Source organism: Musca autumnalis, unplaced genomic scaffold (assembly GCF_047663935.1).
Source record: "Musca autumnalis isolate F117 unplaced genomic scaffold, ASM4766393v1 scaffold_5, whole genome shotgun sequence".
In the NCBI taxonomy this organism is placed as follows: Eukaryota; Metazoa; Arthropoda; class Insecta; order Diptera; family Muscidae; genus Musca; species Musca autumnalis.
In genome coordinates, this window is record NW_027412088.1 from 139635112 (window position 1) to 139656260 (window position 21149).

Below are 21149 nucleotides of genomic sequence, written 5' to 3' on the forward strand. Positions count from 1 at the left end.
TCGCCATATCAGAATCCAGACAAAAAAATCTCGTTGGTATAATTACACAGGGTTACAGTTGTTTTCTCTAGAGAGAGGTACGGAGAACAGAAAACAACAACACAACAATAGTTGTCTGAAAAATATAGAAATTTGTTTTGGGAGAGACGTGCAACCGCAAAATGTTGCATGATGAATGACAAAAATGAACGGCCACACCAGCAAGCAACAGATTATTTGAGCAAAGCTGTCATTCAAAACCGACAATGTGTACCCAGCTATAGGTAAAGAAAGACTACTTGTGGCATAGACGACGGATTAGTCAATTTTTGCGCGCTCAAATCATTCAAACTGGAAAACTCAAAAAGAAGGAAACGATTTAGCGGGAAAATGACAACATTTCTTAGTTATTGTTATCTAAAAAAATATAGTTCCCATCAAAAACTGACCACATGTAGTCTTTTGCCAGAACAATATATTTGTTACAGCATGCTTATGTATATTATAGCTTTTTAAAGGGGTAACATCATCTTTGTGTATGGACGTATTCTAAGGGAATTAGAAGCAGACTTTAATGTGGACCCTCGTGGAGTCTTGACATTTGAAGATTTTGGGGTCGTTATCCAAAGTAGAGATGACTGGAACCGAATAGGGGCCTAATTCTCGCATACGTGATCGAGTTATTTCGATCGATATTTTCAATATTTGGATTACGGCATCCGTTATCAAATAGACTTTCGAGTGGAATCTTGCGAGTTTTTGCCAGCCACACATTTGCTGTCGAATTGATTATTTTTGTGGCATAAGACGAACTTTAATGGAAGATTTTGCAATAAAACTAAACAAAATCACATACTAATGACTTTTTCCAATAAAATGAGTATGAAAACTACACAAAAAGTATCTGTTTCTTAAAAATTAAAATTATATTTTCCAATGCCAGAATGCGATTTTTATATTTTTACATCGTGGAATTTATTTTGGGTCACTATTATTTCTAATTTTTCACAATTTTGCATTAGTTTATACAATTTTCATGTTTTCATTTCTCTTTTTACGAGAAACTTGCCGCTCAACAACTTGTTTTTTTTTTCTTTTCCAGAACTACAAAAATCTACTAATTTTTTCTATTTTTTCCGATAACATAAAGGAAAAAATGTTATCGTAGTAAAAATAGTAGTTTCTTGCAGGTTCTGGAACACAGCACATATGTTTCACCGTTCGATAACGTATGTATCGATAACTTTTTTATATAAATTCGATCGTATAAGAGCATGATACAATAATTTGGAAGGTAGGTCAGGTTCGAGCAAATTGTGAAAAACAAGGCCTGGGTGTATTTGCTTATTCTGTCAGAGTTACCATAACTGAATATGCAACAGGATGTACTGTTTATTTGATATTTTGGATCATCAAAAAAATGAATGTTAGGCTAAGTTTTCTTTAGAGAGTGAGCTTCTGTATACATATGTTCAAAAGTTTGTTTCATCTCAATGTTGTAATAAATATAAATAATAAATGTTGCAATAACAATTTTCATTTCGACTGAATTTTAATATGTATGTATAAAATATTTTGTTATATTTTTCAAAACCATACATACATACACAATTTGTGTATACTGATTTGAAAGAATAAGCAAACCAACAGAAAAAATTGTAATCAGCTGTTCGCTATGCCCTACCTTGTAATGATTCTACCATGGTATAGGGGAATCCAAAAGTTCCGAACGTTCGTAATTTGTCTTCGAACAAAAATGCTGTGCTCTTTGAACGGGTGACTATAAACAAATCCTTTAGTATCAAATATACAGAACCGCTTTGGAAAATCCAGGAAACTGCTACATTATGGAGAAAGCAGATGATCAAACAAGACATTGATCAAACCAACATCGACTCCATCAAATCAAGCGGCGTTGATTATTGCAGGCTCGTCGATTACTAAGAAGAGATGGAGATGATAGAACATTTCTTATGTGGCAACAAGCGGCACTGTATCCTAGGAATCCACTTTCGTCCTAGTCAATCCTTTTACTCAAAAACGGAGCCCGTTACCATCAATAATAGGTCTGTCTGGTTACTTTCCCAGCAAGAATTGTGCAGAAAGTACTTTCTCGGAGAGTAAAGAAAAATTTAAAAAGGAAACATACACCTTCCCTGCAAAAAATCAGATGATTTGCCAAAACAGAATAATTAGTCCGCCATTAAAGAAACCAAACAAGCAACAATTTTGTATTTTATTAAAAATAACTTTTTTATTTTGCTTATTTCCACAATAAAATTGCTTTCAATTCGTACAAACATAAATCACCGAATAATTAAAAACAGCAAGAATTTGTAAACTCTCAGTAAAAGAATTGTCAAAATGTCTCTCTCGAATCGGTCTATTTTGCTGGACTTTTGTGTTAACAGACGACTTCCAGCAACAATTGGCACAGATTGCTAACAATTTTAGGTTAACCAGACAAACCTAATATCATCAAGAGCTCGTAATGGCTGGGACAGCGCAACCTGGAAACACATTGCTTAGCCCTCGGATTTCCCAACATCTTTTCTCTTTGTTCATCTTCTACGGTCTTCACTGTCTTAGCTGACAGTCGGTATTTTTGGCTTAGTGTTAGTCGTGAGCTAGAGCATTTGATTGATATATGTATGTATGTAACTTTTCCTTTTTTTGTTATTTCTGGTCAGCACTTTTCGCTGTCATGTGCTAAATTTATATTTATCTACTCAGACATAGAATGCTTTGCTCCCTCCTATGTGTCCATTGATCTTCCATTCATATTAGAATCATGGAAATAAAACCTGACCACAAAAATTATCCTTTTTAAATCACTTCGCTAAATAAATAAAACAATTTTCGTCTCTACGTTCAGGTATGTTCCGCTTCCGTCAATTCCCAGGTAATTAAATATATAAATAAAAGTCAAATTAAATGTTTTAAACAAAGATAAAAAACAATTTTATTAATTTTAAACATTAAATGTTTTCAAGCATCAGAAAAGTTATCTTCGTCATTATTATATGCCTGGACTTTCATTTGTTGTTGGCCCCTACTAAAACGATTTGAGGAAATGGAAATTGGATCCAGGTTAAGACTGGACGATATTGTCAACTGCCCCAGTTGGGCATGCATTAGGGTATCATCGATTAGTCGTTTGGCATAAATTCGCTGTTCTATCGTCAGTTTACGATACATTATGGACCATCCCTCGGCAAAGACATCACATTCATCTCGATTGCCGGAACTATTTACCACTGCTTTCTCCACATGTTGCAGGGGATCTTGTCTGCTGGTCAATGGTTCCGGTCTAATATAGGTTTCTTGTCTGCTAGGCGGATCTAATTTGGGTGTATGAGTTTCTGACCTGGGGGTATGAGTTTCTGGCCTGGATTGTGCTTCTGGTGATGGAATATCTGTACTATACTTGGGTTTTTTCGCAGCATTTACTACAATTGGTTCGGAATCTTCGGATCTTAATGGAGATTTTAAAAAGGAGGAATCCTGTAAGAAAGGAAAAAGAAAATATTATGTTAGTTTTTTTTTATATTTTACAAGGGATATGAGAAAGTAAATCATTTAATTGAGGATAAAAAATTGAGGCCAATAATAGAGCCGCAAATTGCACAATGTGTTCTGGTCAATTTTTTTGATGCATGCGTCAAGTATCAGCTAGTTCGGATCATTATAGAGCAATTGATGCTTTATCCATATGTTTCATATCGGATTCCAAGAAAATTAGAGCTATATCCAAATCTGTTCCGATTTTTACAATTTTCTAATGTATTAGTCCTTGGAGCAAAAATGTGATCTGTGCAAAATTTTAAGTACATCGACGTACATGGTGCTGTAAAGGATTAACAAGCCTTTTTTGGACACCACATTCACCAAAAATATCTTTAAGCTTTTTTCATAACTTTTTATCTTGTAGGCCACTATAAAACTATTGATTTCATGTGTAATACCTAAACAAATAACTTATTGTCTTTTTGATAGTGGAACATTACTCCAAAATGGTTTCACCAGTACTTACTACAATATCTATCTCTTCCTTAATTTGTTGTTCTTCTTCGTTTGCACACCTTTTCACTTTTTCTGATATAATAGCGGGATCAGGCAACATGTCATCCACATCAATGTATTCACCATACTTTGCTCCAATTTTGATGAAAAACTTCACTAATTGCACAAAGCCATCGCCAACAACTGCGGAAATCGGTAGGCAATCTTGCGTCAACCAATTTGTGCATTTTTCGATAATTTCTGCTTTATCGTCGGCTGAAACTGGTTTTATGGTTAGCGAATCCTTTAGCAATTTGCAGCAGATATGGCGTTTTATATTTTGTCGATGAGTGTTCCTCACGACACTATTACAATTGCGACAAAATAAAAAGCCAGGTAAAATTGTTCCATCTGATTTCAGAATATTACTTAATATGTCCCACACAAAACTTCGTCCTTTCCGTGGAGCAGCAACTGTGTATTTTCCACTTTCAATACTTTCGGTTACACTGTCCTTATTTTCCTCCATTTCCACAAAGAAAAGTACACACACGAACGAACAGTTATTAACAGCAATTTTAAATGCGCTAAGTTGAGCGAACACTTGATCACTCAGTGATTCAAAGCATACTGGATTTGGATTGGAAGCGGTAATCACATGAACGTTTATCAACGCATCATATGTTCGACCATCCCTTGTAACCGAACAAAACAACACAATCACAAAAATACGGATGGGTGTTATATTCTAGCCGATTCGAAGCAACAAAACGATGCAGTGAACATGTATGATTACATTATATCATCATATCAACTAAAAAAATTCCGTTAGCATAATTACACACGATTACAATTGTTTTCTTCGACAATCGCTTAGGTTCGGTTATAAATGAGTATACATACTTCACGAACTAACTAATGAGTGAAGGCCGAATTATTCAACTTGAATATAAAATACCACCGAATAAATGAGAGAGAGCGATTGTATAGAGCGTGAGAGAACTGAAAACAACAACAATACAAAAATGAGAGTATAGTTGTTTCAAAAATATAGGGTTTTTTGGGAGAAAATTGTTAAGCAACGACTGAGTTAGGTAAAGATTCTTTAGTAAAGAATCTTTACTAAAAAAAGAATACTTTTGGTTTGTTGTTACAACAACTTACATGGGCTGACATACATACATAAATGTGATTACATTTGATGTACATATTCAATTTTTTCTGTGTTTCATATATTGCAAACGAAACCGACAAGAACAATGTAATCACTTTACGAAGCAGAGTTAACAATGTTGTGTTTGACTACAAAGAGAATACGATTACATTTAAACGCAAAAAAATGGGTTTGCGCTTTGTACAGTGTTGCCAGTATTGGAGATTAAAAACATAGTTGGTCGAATTATTCATGACCAGATTGAATGCACTAATACTACTAATATATAAACTACAGTTAATACAAAATGCCCAACAAATGTTTTCGAAATGAAATGTGAGTTCCCGTGTTTTTTGGTAATTATTATTTCAAAATTACACTAAATGTTTGCATAAAATAAAATTGTAAAAATTTTCATTTTAATTGTCCATTTATGACAACTAATTACTGTCAACCAAAAACCCTAAAATTCGGATCCGTTAATCATTACAAAGTAATGTAAACAAAAATAACTTCTTATATTACTCCTTACTAAGTTATGCCTACGGTGGCACAGAGCGTGTGTGTCCGACTATAAATCCGAGGGTTGTGTGTTCAACGCTCACCGCTAATTTTTGTTAAAAAAACACAAAGAACAGTTGGTGGAGCACATGTAAGCACTAAGGTTATTACTTTTTACAACCTCATATCCCTGTATCATAGCGTGATGAGTTTCTACATACAGTTTCAACAATCTTAATTATAAGCTGATTCGGCGAAAAAAACTCACGCTAAAATGTTTTTAACAATTTATAAATTTTAGAGTCACATGAGATAACAAAACTGACATAACATATGTTTTTCACTAATTTTCTTTAAGGAACTTTTTCACTATGTCGAAAGAAAATGATTGTGAACGAAAAACACCTAAACTTTGGTTTTCATGGCAAAATTGACTTTGTGTATGCTTTAATACAACTACAAAATTTAAAAATCATACACGAGTTTAGTTGTTTTCCTTTCGTGTTCATTTTCGTTCGACATAGTGAAACAGGTTGTAACTCTGAGAATCATAAAAATGTCATAAACGCTTTTTTCAAAGATTTAATTTTTTAACAAAAAACAAAAAATCAAAATTGCATGACCTTTTTTAATATTCGTGCAACAGGAAATAATTTTTGAGATTTTCTTTTCAATAGAATAAACGTTATTTTAGTGATTAATCGGCAAAAGTTCATTCATACGTGCTACAGGAAATCATTTTTGAGAAAAAATGTCGGAAAGCGTTTAAACACCCTCGATATTGACCACGGCAACGAAAAAGGACAATGAAGCACCTTGTGCTAGAACGACCCAATCCTTGGGCGGGGACGACAGTATGGTGACATTGGACAAAGTCAGCCACGCCATACAAGAGCAGAGCTGGGAATTGCTCGACCTCCTGGGGATAGTGAGACCCTTCGACTGAGCTAGGAGAGCCCACCTCTGGGAGGACGACGAGATGGATATTACAATTTTCCCATCTCATTCGTCCAAAGAAGTTCCCTCAGGTGCCCTGGAGAGCTCCAACCTCACAGTCGAGGATCCTGCTCTCTCAGGGGCTGAAGCGTCGGTCGGATCCGGCAAGCCTTCCTTGTGCAGGCAAGATGCCTTGGTGGAAGAGGCCGTGTAGGAGGAAACGACGACCACCCCCATGTCCCCTTCAGCCAAGACAAAAAGGGCCCGGCAAAGGAAGGATAAGTACAATTACCGTAGGGCCGTCTACTACTGGCAGGAACCCCACTGAGGTCACTCAGGCGGAATTTAGGGAAATTGGATTGAAGATTCAATTTGTAAGGCGTTTCGAACGGAAACAGCTGCTGCCGGACCTGTTGGGGAAAAGAAGAGCGGTGATCGATCAGGGGCGACGATTGTGCAGAGGACTGGTCAACAGATCACTGCAAAATCGTCTGCACCTGATGGATCTCACTCTTCTGAAGGTAAAAAGGATGGAGTGAGGAACAGTGCTGGCACTGCGAATGCCATGTGACTGGTTCGAGTGATGGCCCATCGACTTCAAAGAAGGGCGCATATTCGAGGACATATGCGCAGGATTGCATTAAGAGGGTTAGGTCTTCTGAAGATCCGCATCCCGTTGCTAAGAGGGTGGTGGAACATCGGTCGAACAACCACATGGATTCGTACGCAAAGGTGGCCGCTCAAAAAAAGGCAGAGAGAGCTCAACCGGGGAAGGCCAGCCAAGCCGACCTAGGTTTGAAACCTCCACAGCCTTCTGTTGGACGGAAACCGATGTCAGCGGGTTCCGAAGAGATGATCGCTCCGGATGATCTCCGAGTGGCGATCATCGACAGAGCTGATCTGGATGGGAGGATTAGCGACGCACACTGGCTCACGGTGGAACGTCTTCTTAGGAAGACCATCGCTTCTGACGTGGTAGACGCCAGGAAGACCTCATTAAAGGTTCAAAGATACTTTTACCCCCATTAATATAAGTATTCTTTGGTTATAGTTTGGATTTACCGAACAGATTTATTGCGTTCCGGTTAACTTAAAGTTAAAAGTGATGATTGAATTTCAAGTAGGCGCTTCTTGGAATTAACTTTCGATGTAAAAAATATATTTTTAATGCCTCCAAATTGGTTTATTTTGCATTTTCAAATCCATCAGATAGTAAAAGAACACATGTAATAATGACCCTTAGCCTTTTGCTGAATAATGATCTGACTCATAGGAACATTTCTGTGGTGGTTATTCTCCATCCACAAATCTAGTAATCTTTCCATCTGCTCCATAATGCTACTTCTTTCACGGGTCCGTTTAGAAAAGTAAGAGGTTTTAATTGACTGAGCAACAATTCATAGCAAAACGGCAAATTAACGATTTCTTCTGGCCGTATAACGAGGCACAAAGCGCCGTAAAGCGAAGGTGTTCCATAATTTAAACAGGCCGTTATAGAGAAATGCCGTAATAAGAGGGGCCGTATAAAGAGGTATGAGTGTATTGTCAAAGGCGCATTAAATGTTCTGAAATATCGCGATTTGATAACAAAAGGGTTGATATTGATTTTAAATTAGATTAAAACTGTTAGTAAGTTATTACGAAAAACCGTATATGTCATTATAACAAATAAAATTCAATGATGCATTACTGAACTTCAATTTTCATGCTCTACACGGCTATGCGGTGGTATTTTTGATGTACATATATAAATACTATTCAAAGTATTTTGAACATCAGGAAACTGTACATTCAGCGATGAACAGGAAGATATGTATATTATGCATCGGGCAACTTCGAAGTTCTCCAGGATCTCAAAATCTGAAGTTTTTTTTATAAAGTCCAAGATAGAAAAACGTAAAGAAATCTTCAAGCGTTTGATTAGACAAGCTATGAGCGAAGTCTGGCCTTAAACAACGGCAATTAACCCACAAATATGGTTACTTATTGATAGATCACAGTCGACAAGAGACATCCGGTGAAACTATATTTTGATGATGTTTACAGATTTTCCTGCGAATGTATCTTTTCACAGTAATAAAAGAATACATTAGGTAAAAAAATTATTGTAAAATATTTGTAATTTTAATATGTTGACCCACATGATGCAATTATCTGGTGACTTATTAAGTTTAGCTTATGTCTCCTCTTTTAGTTTAGTTTAACAAGAAACCCAATTTCAGTTTAATAATTGGCCTTGCCAGAACTACAAGAATCTAAAATTTTTTACTATTTTCTCGATATTATAAAGGAAAAATTGTTGTTATAGTGCTGTTTCTGGAACAGGCATAAAATATACATATACCTGCACAATTTCTTAATTTGAATTTTGTCAATAATATTTGCTCTGTTCCAGAATCTGCAAGAAGCTAATAACTACGATAACATTTTTTCCTTTATGTTATCAAAAAAAAAAAAAAAAAAAAAAACAGTAAAAATTACTAAATTCTTGCAGTTCTGGAACAGAGCAATAGTGTTTTTTTTTAGAGAAACCTAAATCCAGTGTATCATTACTAAATGAACCTCGGGCACACAGTGGAACAAGAAATACATAGGAGTTTATAAAATGGAAAATGTGCGTTTCCTCGATTACTATTACCTTCCTAAAATTGAGAAAAATGTTAAATAAGTACACCAAAGCTGGGTACACATTGCAGGTTTTGAATGACAGTTTGTACGGATGGAGAGTATGGCTGGTGCTATACCGTTACTTACTATACTCTCTATTTCCTCCTTAATTTGTTGTTCTTCTACGTTTGCACACCTTTTTACTTTATCAGATATAACAGCGGGATCAGGCAACAAGTCATCCACATCAATGTGTTCACCATACGTTGCACCAATTTTGATGAAAAACTTCACCAGTTGCACAAAGCCATCCCCGCCAACTGCGGAAATCGGTAGGCAATCTTGCGTCAACCAATTTGTACATTTTTCGAACGCTTCTGCTTTGTCGTTATCCGAAACGGTTTTTATGGTTAAAGATTCCCTCAGTTTTTTGCAGCAAATATGTCGTGATAAATTTGATGTTTGTCCATGGGTGAACCTCACGGCTCTATTACAAGTGCGACAGAATACAAAGCCAGGTAAAATTGTTCCATCTGATTGTAAAATATCAGTTAAGATGTTCCACACAAAACTTCGACCTTTTCGTTGTCCAGCAACTGTGTATTTTCCATTTGCAACACCTTCGGTAACAATGTCACTATTTTCCTCCATTTCCACAAAGAATGACACACAAACGAACAGTAAGTTATTAACAGAAATTAAAAATGCGCTGAGTTTAGCGAACACGTGATCACTCAATGATTCAGAGCAAACTGGATTGGGAGCGAAAATGACATGAACGTTCGGCAGAATATCATATGTTCGAACACCCCTTGTTACTGAACAATGCATACAATCACAAAACGCTCATGTTTGAGTATGGATGAGTGTTCGATTCGAAAGAACAAACGACACCACGAAACAAAATCTAGTCAGTGAACTTATTTTGCCATATCAGAGATTGGCTTTGAACAAATTCATCTGTGTGGCATATGAGATACTTTTCTAAACAAATTATTCATTCTACAAAAAATAAATAAAAACAATCCCGTTAGCTTAATTGAATCATGTTAAATCAGCACAAGTCAATTAGATTCGTTCATAAATGAGTATTCTTTACGAACTACTAATGATTGAAGGTTGAAGCCAATGATGAACACGAAGAGAGAATTTGTATGGGCAGTACTCATCTTGTTCATCTATGGTTGAAGCACAAAATTAATGGAGAGTAGTAGGCTAATTTGTATAGAGTGTGAGAGAACAGAAAATCAAAACAACACAACAATAAGAGCATAGTTGTCTAAAATGTATATGTAGATAATTTCTGGGAGCGATTTGCATCTTGTTAAGCAGCAGCTAAGATAGGTAGAGAGAGAATACGTTTGGTTTGTTGTTACTACAACGTGGAGGAACTGACATACATACAAATGTACATAAATATGATTATATTGATGTGTTTACTTTTTCTGGTCTTTCTGTTCTCGCTGGTCATATATTCATACATATCCATACACAGTCGACACCAACAATTCAATCATTATACGAAGCAGAGTCAGCAATGTTGTGTATGGCTACCAAAATTGATTTGCGTTGTGTATTAGTATTATTTTTTTGCAATGCAACACAAATCAAGAAACAGCTACCGCAAGCCGGTCGCTGTCCGGTAGGTTCATATGTAGATTATGTAGTGCAAGCCAAAATGGGACAGCCCACTAAGTAATTTTATAAGACAAGAAGATATATCCAACAAGAAGATACGCCGAAAGAGATATATCCTCAGCATCTGTGATTTGAAAGTTTCATCTATCGACAATATCGAATGCCGGCTACCCAACCAAAATCCTTTTCCCCAATATTTATGTATTTAGGAGGTTTTCGGATTGGTGCCCCTTTTTGGACGTATAAACTTTCATACAACAAATATATTTGAATTGAAGCTCAAAAGTGTTGCAGAGGATCTACTTAAAGAAATGTACCGGCATAGTCAATTTGTGAAGTGGATCTTATATTGGGAGTCATTAATTTCGATAAATATCGCGCTCAACAGTCATTTCAGTTGGTCACCATATAAGTAAGCGCTGTCGACCACTATGTCAGGATGCATGAACTTGCCCACGAAAAACATAATATAGTTGTAAACAGGTCCACGAAAAACATAATACAGTTGTAAACAGGACCACAAGGAGTACCATCAGTATAATTTTCCATAGTATCTTTGAACAGATCATAAGAAGAAACCCGATATGGGCCATTTCCGAATTTAAAATACATTTGGACAAAATATTAGGAGATCCAAAGTTTGGTCCAAGTCGGCTGCTCCGTTCAACAGATATAGGGCGTACCATTTTAGTGGCATTTTTAACTTTACCGGAAGGTATGGACCGGTAGCGCCAAACTATGAACTTAAACTAAGTTTGGGCAAAATACTACGAAGCCCAAATGGACCGAATCGGCTGATCCGTGCGAGAACTATCGTGCGCTCCAGCCACTACTCATGGTGCCATACAGGTTTTTACAGCTTTCGGAACGTTTTCTCAGGAAGTATGGTTGGGATATTGCCCATGAAAAAAGCGTATCCCTTAATGGGGCAGCAAACACATGTTCTTGCAAAGAGAATCACCAAAGCGCTTTTCCGAAATTTTGTGTGGGAGGTACCCGAAGGATTTTACATACATATATAGTTTATATTCGAACATGATATATGTCCAATGGCAAAATATGAACAAATCGGCTACTGCCATCGTGAATTACCGTGATCACAATTTTAGTGAAAAGTTTTGAGCATTCGTGGGGGAGGTCCTAAAAGAGTGGACCGATAGTGCCCATCTTCAAAAGTCCAAAGTTTGGACCAAATCGGTTCATCCGTTCGAGATTTATCGTGAGCTCCAGCCAGGCAGACGGACGGACATTATTGCTAAATCGACTCCAAACTTTCTGAAACGGATTTCGTCCAAACATACTTGGGGTCTTTAGCCACAATTTCGATTAGGCACATTTGGCCCGTATGAAAGTGTATAGACTAAAGGCTGAGGGTATAAAATGGTCAAACCCCAATAAATAATAAAAATACAAAATACATCACGGTGCGCCTGAACCAACTTTAACTGGAAGGTGCTTACACCTGGGAAGTATTTGTGGTTTTCTGAAACTACAATGTTCATAGATGCGAAAAATCAAAAAAATCGCCGGAGGGATTTTTAAACAAAAAATTCTCTACGACATTTTCTTTAGTCCCATTTCGGTAGGGTTTGCGGTTTCCAAGCACCAAATGCATTGAAGTTGCAATTTTTTGTCGTGCTTTACAAACTCGAGGATTTTATGTTTATTAGACTGGTTTTAACTCAAAGGGAAAAAATCGATGTCGGATTTTTTGTATGCGGCAGCCTCCTAAAATGTTTAGTTTTGTTAAAAATTTAGATTGCCAAAGTTTGAGCTCCATTGGAATATGTTAACACGTGCCACTGGGGCCGCAAAGTTTCCATGGGCCCTTTATATAGCTAATATTAAAATCTGACCCGATTTTCAAAATTTTTTGTAGGATTACTTGTTTAGCCACTACAAAGAACTGATAAACTGTTTTAATCGATTGGAAAATAAATGTCTATAGACCGATTTCTTTAAAATTTGTATGGGGTCAAAGGCGACAGTATTTTTTCTTGTGAAGCTTTTCTTGGGCATAAAAACCACCTAATCACTCACTACAATTAGGTAACACAAAACTAATCCCAAAAAGATAGGTTTAATTGTATTTTCAATTGTATTCAATTCATAAAACGAATGCAGCGTAAAGTATGTACCCAGTTGGAAGTTGTCTGCTGCGTGTCTTCAAAATTGTCTCCAATCCATTGAAGACGGCTCGACGACAGCCCTTTGTGATCATCGACGCAAAACTCGTGTACGATAAGTTGAGCGACAAGGTAAGTGAAGTTGTCTTCATGGACGATAGAATGAACATTAACTTGTACCAAGGCACATTGCAAGACATTTTCGTTCAGAATGTCACACATCGCACATGGAAGAGTGACAAATTTGGTGACACTGTCTTGTTTAAAGACAATTTTGAAATTTTTCTTTGATGAAATGGTCATTGCAGATTCAATTTCCTACTGGGTAGGTATAACGTCGTCTTCGTCGCGTTTAATACATTTGTATTTCTAGTCTAAACAATCAATGAACGGCGAACTCTATCCACACAAGCAACCAACAAACAAACCAAAACAACACACACTTGAGTCCAAGGTGGTGGTATATTTTGAAAATAGCCAAAGCATGTCGATACGACGTGTCGTCCATCGACTAGCTAAAATATCTCGTCTCCCAGTCGAAATTAAACAAAATCAAATTCAAAACAACAACATACCCTGTGATGATTTCTAATCATCGTCGTCGTCGTTGGCTGGCAAGCACCACACCAACCAACAAACAACAACAGTCATGCATACAACAGCAGAAAACGACTTGGCTTCGTTGTGCATTTTTCATTGTTTGTTGTGTGAACGATGACACCAACACAACTAACTCACTCTTCTTGATCGAACGAAGGAAGGAACACGAAGTATATTTTCAATTCAATTCAATTTTTGCCAAAGGCCATATTTATTTGGATACATTTAACAATACAACAGGAATGGCGATCTGAAATACTTATACTATATCTTATAGCTACTTCACTATCTACTACCATGAGGACAAAACTTAGCTGCGAGTTAACCACTAGCTGACATTTACAGAAATAAATTAAAAGAAAATGCCCCAAAAAATTCCAAGAAAAAATGGGCGAATTAACGAAGTATATTTTTATAATTTCTAAACAACAGGGGTTACGATAGAAAACGAAGAAGAATGCACTCATCCACCAACAACAACAAATAACTTGCACACAACAACAACTTTATCGGAAGAAGAGAATACGAGATACGCTCACATTGCCGCCAAAAGCAACAAATAACAACAACACTAGAATAACTGTACAGAAGTTGTTGTTGCGTACATCTATTGGTCTGTTCCAGTACTGCAAGAATCTACTAATTTTTACTATTTTTTCCGATAACATAAAGGAAAAAATGTTATCGTAGTAAAAAATAGTAGCTTCTTGCAGGTTCTGGAACAGAGCATATTTGTTTGATTTTTGTGTACACTCAAAAGGCAGAGAGTGAGAGAGACAAATACTCAATTCAGTGCACGTCGTAACCAACATCCAATTCATAGCATGTCATGTCAACGTCAGGATGTCTAAAACAATGGCAACATCAACTGCCACTGGAAATTTTAGTTGTACCTGTGCCTTATTGCCTTATTTTAAAATTAAACAAAACGAAAATTACTTTCACACTTACCTCATTAATTTCTTCTTCGTCGAATTCAATTTTCGTGTCTGTATCATCAAAAGGGTTGTCTGATGATACATTCTGATGATTCTTTTTATATTCTTTATAGCAGCGATGTCTTAATAAATTCGATGTGCACTGTGTGCTACGCTTGTAGACATTTTTACATTTCGTGCAAATAACTGCATCTTTTATAACTTCGCCCTTATCATTTTTAATATCCATAAAAATATTATAGACTCCACTTCTTGAAAGTCTTTTTGCAACACGATATTTTCCATGTTTTAGTTTCTCTTTTATATCGAAGAAATACTCCATATTAATGCACAATAAAACACTCTTTTTATTAGTCTATGACGACAACGGCAACAACCTTTTCAGTACACAGCAAACATTCGAGTGGCAGTGGCGGGCAATTCATGTTGGGTGACATGGTGTGTCGTTGGCACATGTCGGTCGGTTCGTGAACAAACATCATGCAGTCGTATTATACAAGTCTGTATTTGAATCATACGCAACACACCATTCACTGCAACAGTGAGTGGTGTGTCAAGCAAATCCACGTTAACGACCGACATGTCATGATATAAGAGCAGCAATTTATACGACACATGAGTAGATGCTTGGTGTGCTACACTCGAGGAAAATTGTCGTATCATTCACTACAATCATGGTACAATTACCCAGGTAGTGGCATCGTAAAATGTTTAATATGTTATGTTGTTGGGGAAATTACAACAAAAATAATTTTTTTTGTAAAGGAATTTGACTTTTCATATTCGATCAGCTGGTGTGATACCACTACCTGAGTAATTGTGCCATGACTACAATGTAGTAGTGAAAATAAGGGGGACAAATGACACGTCTTTGGAAATAAAAAGCTTCAATTTAAAATTCACAAATGCAAATTTGCAATGCTGTACGAATAAATAGGGGCTCCAAATGGTGAAGATTGTCATGTATGATGTTAACCTAACCAGTTAACGAAACGATCGTTGATGATGATGTAGGACTTCGATTAAGTAAATTAATTAGAAAACTTCTTTGTTTATTTAATTTAATAAAATTATACAACCTGAACCAAAAAAATTTAAACGTTGATAACTTCGAAACGAGTGGAGATCTTTTAACAATTCAAAATATAATTTTGTAGGGTGAAAGGTCGTCATTAAGATGGTGTAGATATAAGAATGTAAACTTTACCGGAAATCCAAAAATGGACATTTTAAAATTGAGCATTTAAAATGATGCAACACAATAAAGGATCAATAATAATAAAAATTGTTGACTTTTTATACAATTTTAGTAATCATAACGATGGAGCCCTTATATACAGTATCGGCCAAAACTTAAGCACACCTCAGTACCATGGTAAGATAAAGAAGGTAAAGTAAATACTACAACAAATACAACTCAACAACAACCACATAGAAAACTGTTTTTGTTTGTAATGATAATGTCACCGGCAAATGTAAACAAAAGAAGGAAATGTCTATAAATTATTGGAATTAAAAAGCTAATATTTTTTCACATTTCATTAAATATTTTGAGCCAAATGGGGGAATACTCCAACTCAAGCAATCAAATGAGATTGAATCTTCAACAATAAACAAAACAAACAAAAAACAGCGGAGGCACGCGCAAAGGGAAATTTGTTAAAAACAAAATTCCAACAACAAAAAGAGTGTATTTTAGGTATGTTCACATAACCAAATAGGGAGCGCTCCAATAAAAAAAAAACATATGAGTTCCCACATCATTTTGATATACGATATTTCTTGTAGGGGTCACACTACGTGTGCAACATGTAGGTGAAAAAAATGTAAAACATACACGAGGAAAACACATGGTGTAAACCTTAAGGGTTTACACTGATTTCGAGTTTTTTTGCGTTATATCCCTATTTTCTCACTAATTTCGCCAAATTTTTATACATTTATAGTGTAGCTCTCATATATTGATACCATCTGATTTAAGCTATTTCGAGGGTCTTGGGCACATTTTCCAAGTGTTTAGGCTTTAATTTGACACATTATTGACAATTTTCACAATTTCGGAGTAGCGACAATATAAAGGTACCTCCTGATTTTACCTATTTCGAGGGTTTTGGCCGATTTTCCAATCGATTTGGCTGAAAATTCATATTTTGCTTTCTTTGGGTGTAGAAAACATTGTATGTATTTTGGTATAGCTTCCATATAACGGTACCTCACAAATCCACGTTCCCAATCGTTATTGTCTGGGTGTGAAAAATTCTAAATGGAGTCCTCATATTGTCTGGGGGGTAAAAAATTCCAAATGGAGGCAATGGTATTAGCTGAGAAGAGTAAAACCCCAAAAAGGTATCGAATTCTCATATAACGACACCTCCCAAGTCCAGGTTCCGAACCGATTCAGTATGGGATGTGGTAAATTCCAAATCGATGTGATGCTATTAGGCCAGAAGAGCAAACCCCAAAGGGGTTTCACACAGTGTTTGAATTTGCTGCGAGCACAGCATAAAAACACAAAAAATATGCTGTTGTTATGCTGCGGTAGTTTTTTATTTCAAAAGCAAATGATATTTATGTGCTATGCTGCAAACATTGAAACAGCATAGAACATGATGTATGCTGTGCTTGTGAAATTTTCGCAGCAAATCAGGTAATCATAGTCATCTAAAACAAAAGCAACAAGTTAAAAAGTATCAGTCGGCTTTGCCGACAGAGATATACCCTCAGCCTGTGCAAATTGAAACACTATTTTCACAAAAAACTTATGTATTTATGGGGGTTTCAAAATTTTGGTTGTATGAACCGACAAAAATGTTGTTGCAGAAAAGGTACTTAAAGGAATGGACCGTCATAGACCATGGGGGTGCCATAGGGGGTTTTTACACCCTTCGGGCTGTTTTCTCAAGAAGTATGGACTTGCCCCTGAAACAACGTAATTGAAGCAGCGAATGTAAGTTGCTTCAACAAAAATCAAAGTGATTCAATAGCAGGTCTTAAAGTGAACTTATCCAAAATTTTGTGTGGGAGGTACGGGATGGAGTGGAGTGGACAAATATAGTCCATATTCGAACCTTATCTATATCTGGTAGATATTATGAGAATGTGTAAAGTATGGACCAAATTGGTCACTCCCATCAAGAGTTATCGTGCGCACAGTTTTTCCGAATATTTTTGAACTTTTGTGGGGTAGGTACCTGAAGGAGTGGACCGATATGGCTTATCTACGAACTTGAACAAAGTTTGGAAACAATATTACGAAGGCCTAATATTGGCCGGAATCGGAATTTCCGTTCGAGAATAATCTTGCCCTTCCACCCATGAACATGGAGTCATAGGGTTTGTTTTTCAACTTTCAGGCTATTTTTTCAGGAAGTATGGACTTGCCCCTGAGGAAACTTGTACCTTCGTATAGGGGACAGTGAATACAAGATGTTACAACAAAAACCAAGGCGATTCGAGAGCAGGTCCTAAACTGAACTTTTCCGAAATTTTGTGTGGGAGGTAATCGAAGTTTACCGATTAAGTCCATATTGGAACCTCATCTAAGTCTGGCAGAAATTTCATAATGTGCAAAGTATGGACCAAATCGGTTACTTCCTTCAAGAGTTATCGTTCGCACAAATTTTCCGAACATTTTCGAACTTTTGTGGGGGAGGTACCGGAAGGAGTGGACCGATATAACCCATCTTTGAACTTGAACTAAGTTTGGACAAAATATTACGAAAGCCAAATTTTGGACCGAATCGGCAGATCCGTTCGAAAGTTTTCTTGCGCTCCAACCACTACACACGGTGTCATAGGGTTTTTTGTAACTTTCAGGCTATTTTCTCAGGAAGTATGGACTTGCCCTCAATGAAACTTACAGCGTCGTATAGAGGACAGCGAGTACAACTTGCGTAAACAAAAATCAAAGAGATTCGAGACCAGGTCCTAAACCGAACTTTTCTGAAATTTTGTGTGGGAGGTACCCGAAGGAGTGGACCGATTGAGTCCATATTGGAACCTCATCTAAGTTTGGTAGAAATTACACGATGTGCAAAGTATGCACCAAATCGGTTATTCCCTACAAGAATTATCGTGCGCACAAGTTTTGCGACAATTTTGGAACATTTGTGGGGGAGGTACCTGAAGGAGTGGACCTATCGAATCTGGACAAAATATTTCGATACCCAAAATTTGAACCGAATCGATTGATCCGTTCGACAGTTATCGTGCACACCAGCCAGCCAGACAGACGGACGGACATTGCTAGATCTACTCAAAATTGTCTGAAACGGATATCGTACAAACATACTTGGGGTCTAAAACCATTATTTCGATGAGGCACATTTTTGGTCGTATCAAAGTGTAAATACCCTCTTTAGCCTAAAGGCTGAGGGTATAAAAACTGTTGCTATGCTGTGAGGACATTTCAACAGCATAGTAAACAGCGATAGTCAAGAAAACAAAAAAACGAAAACTTTTGTGAACTGTGCTGCGAACAAAATCAACAGCATAGCATTAAACATAACCCAGAAAAATGTTTGATGACATGAGGGCAAGTGATCTCAAACAACATTTTTGCATAGTACTTTCGAGTGAATAAAAAATGACTTGATATTTAGCGATTGCTTGAACATTTCGACAACTATTATTTTGACCGCAACTGTATAGGTATACATACATATGTCTACCCTTAGAATTTTTTTGTTAAAACATTGACCTTATATGGTCCAAAAACCCCTAGATTAAAGACTAGCTTTTTTAATTAATCCAACAAAGTATTTTGTTCAAGACAATCCACCTTCCCCTAAACCCACCGTTTAGGCGGCATTTTGCACTATATGTACGAAGTTAGTACTCTTTCAGATGAAAAAATCTTTTAACAAAAATGACTCTGAAAAACTCTCCCTCCTCCTATACTAATTTGGGGAGTAGAAACCAGCAGCATGTTTGCCTGCATCTGATTGGCTGATACATTGGTTTTGACATTTCTGTTAGTGTTTTTTTCAGGTTCTGTCATTTTTTCTTTCTTTTCCTTTTGAACAAATTTGTATCGGAAAGCAATTTTTGACAATTTGCTCTTATGCTATCTACACCTTTAAAAAATACGAGAACACAATGAAAAATTAATATTGTATACAAAAGCCAATTTAATTTTATCACCTTGTTTACAAATTTTGATATTATTTTTTTGTCTCAGCAAATTATCCAACCAACTTGTTTATTGTGCTACGTGAAAAGTGTTGCAACTTTTGGTACTTTTTCAGGCAAAAACAGGGTTGTATATCATAATATAGGCGTATCCTTATATGCCAATCCCTTGGTTTTTGATTGAGAAAATACTCTTACTATATTCCTAACAAATGCCTGACTTTATACACGATTCTAACATTAATGATTAAACTTTTATCGCAAATTTAAATGTTTCATCAAAAGTCGAAAATTACAAAAAATTGCGCGGAAATGCATCAGTCAAATGAAGCTTTATAAGCGTGAAATGACAGATAGCAGACCATACTTTAATAAAATGCAAAAAAAACACAAAAATATTCGAATAAAACAGAGTTTTACGACAATTTTTGCAACCATTTTTTGTGGCGTTTAAACGACCAGTGGCTTTATCTGGGTTAAAACAAACAATTGTGGTTTGAATTAAATTTCCCATATTTTTTGTCGAGTGTAATTATATTGTTTGTATGTATATTTTAGGGGTTTTCTCCTTCTTTGCATACGAATGTTCATAACTTTTGTTGTTGGCAAAACGCATATCGATATGATATCGTTTGTGGGTACGTACATCTTTAGTACTCATTCTCTCTCTTCCCTCCCCTCTATGACATATGCATGAATAAGCAAAAGCAAACCCATTTTAGCAAACTCGTAAACATTGGACGAAAAAAAAAATGAATAATGTTGGTTGTAGCCATGCTAGCCATAGACTACTGCTCTATGGTAAATCATGATCCTTTTGTGCTGGGCGCCTGTTATGATACGTTGTTTAGGTTTGTTCGTACGTGCGAAGAGTTCGTTTAACCAGATGTCGCCGCTGTAACAAACTAATAACGTCGCGCCATCGGTTACAACAAACATCAGCATCGTGTTTACGTTCGTACATGGGGGAATATTTTAGGGTGGATGATAGACATGACTGACTGATTGATTCGAAATTTAATAATGGGAGGATGAATGGGTTTCAGCGAAAATAGAAATTCAAACATTGAATGCCGCATTTAGCCAATATGTTATTTGTATATCTAAATTTTGATGAATAATTATAAAATTGCAATACATATGAGTCATATGTATTAGCTTTGTTCCTTTACGTTAAAGTTTCTTCACAGTTTTACCATTTTTAACTCGGAAAGCGTTCCTTAACCCCAAAACGTAGTAAAACTTGAAGCAATTTAAGAGAGGGTACGCCAAAATGGCTTTCTCTTTTACTACTTTCTGCTCCACAAATTTCGTGGTGTAAAAAGTGGAAAATCTGTCAAACTGCAGATTTGACATTTATTTGACACTTAAGGCAAAACAAAAAAGGAAAACAACGCGCACTGTCAAAGCAAAATAAAAAAATATAAATAATAAAAAATTTTAACCAATGAAATCATGGTAGAATAAGAAAAGGTAGCAGCAATACACAGCTGACTGAACTGGGTTGTAACGTTAGTGTCAAATTTCATATGATATTTT

General features: G+C 36.3%; 2 protein-coding genes across 4 annotated transcripts in view; one reads left to right on the top strand and one right to left on the bottom strand.

Annotated features, from left to right (window-relative positions):
• Positions 1 to 21149, top strand: part of mam (neurogenic protein mastermind) — a 586128-nt gene that overhangs the window by 242067 nt on the left and 322912 nt on the right. The window lies entirely within an intron of this gene.
• LOC141386583 (uncharacterized) lies at positions 2915 to 4693 on the bottom strand. Its single transcript, XM_073955432.1, has 2 exons — positions 4013 to 4693; positions 2915 to 3483 (listed from the first exon to the last, which is right to left on the bottom strand). The coding sequence occupies exons 1-2, from the start codon at positions 4508 to 4510 to the stop codon at positions 2968 to 2970; spliced, it is 1014 nt and encodes a 337-aa protein (XP_073811533.1). The 5' UTR covers positions 4511 to 4693; the 3' UTR covers positions 2915 to 2967.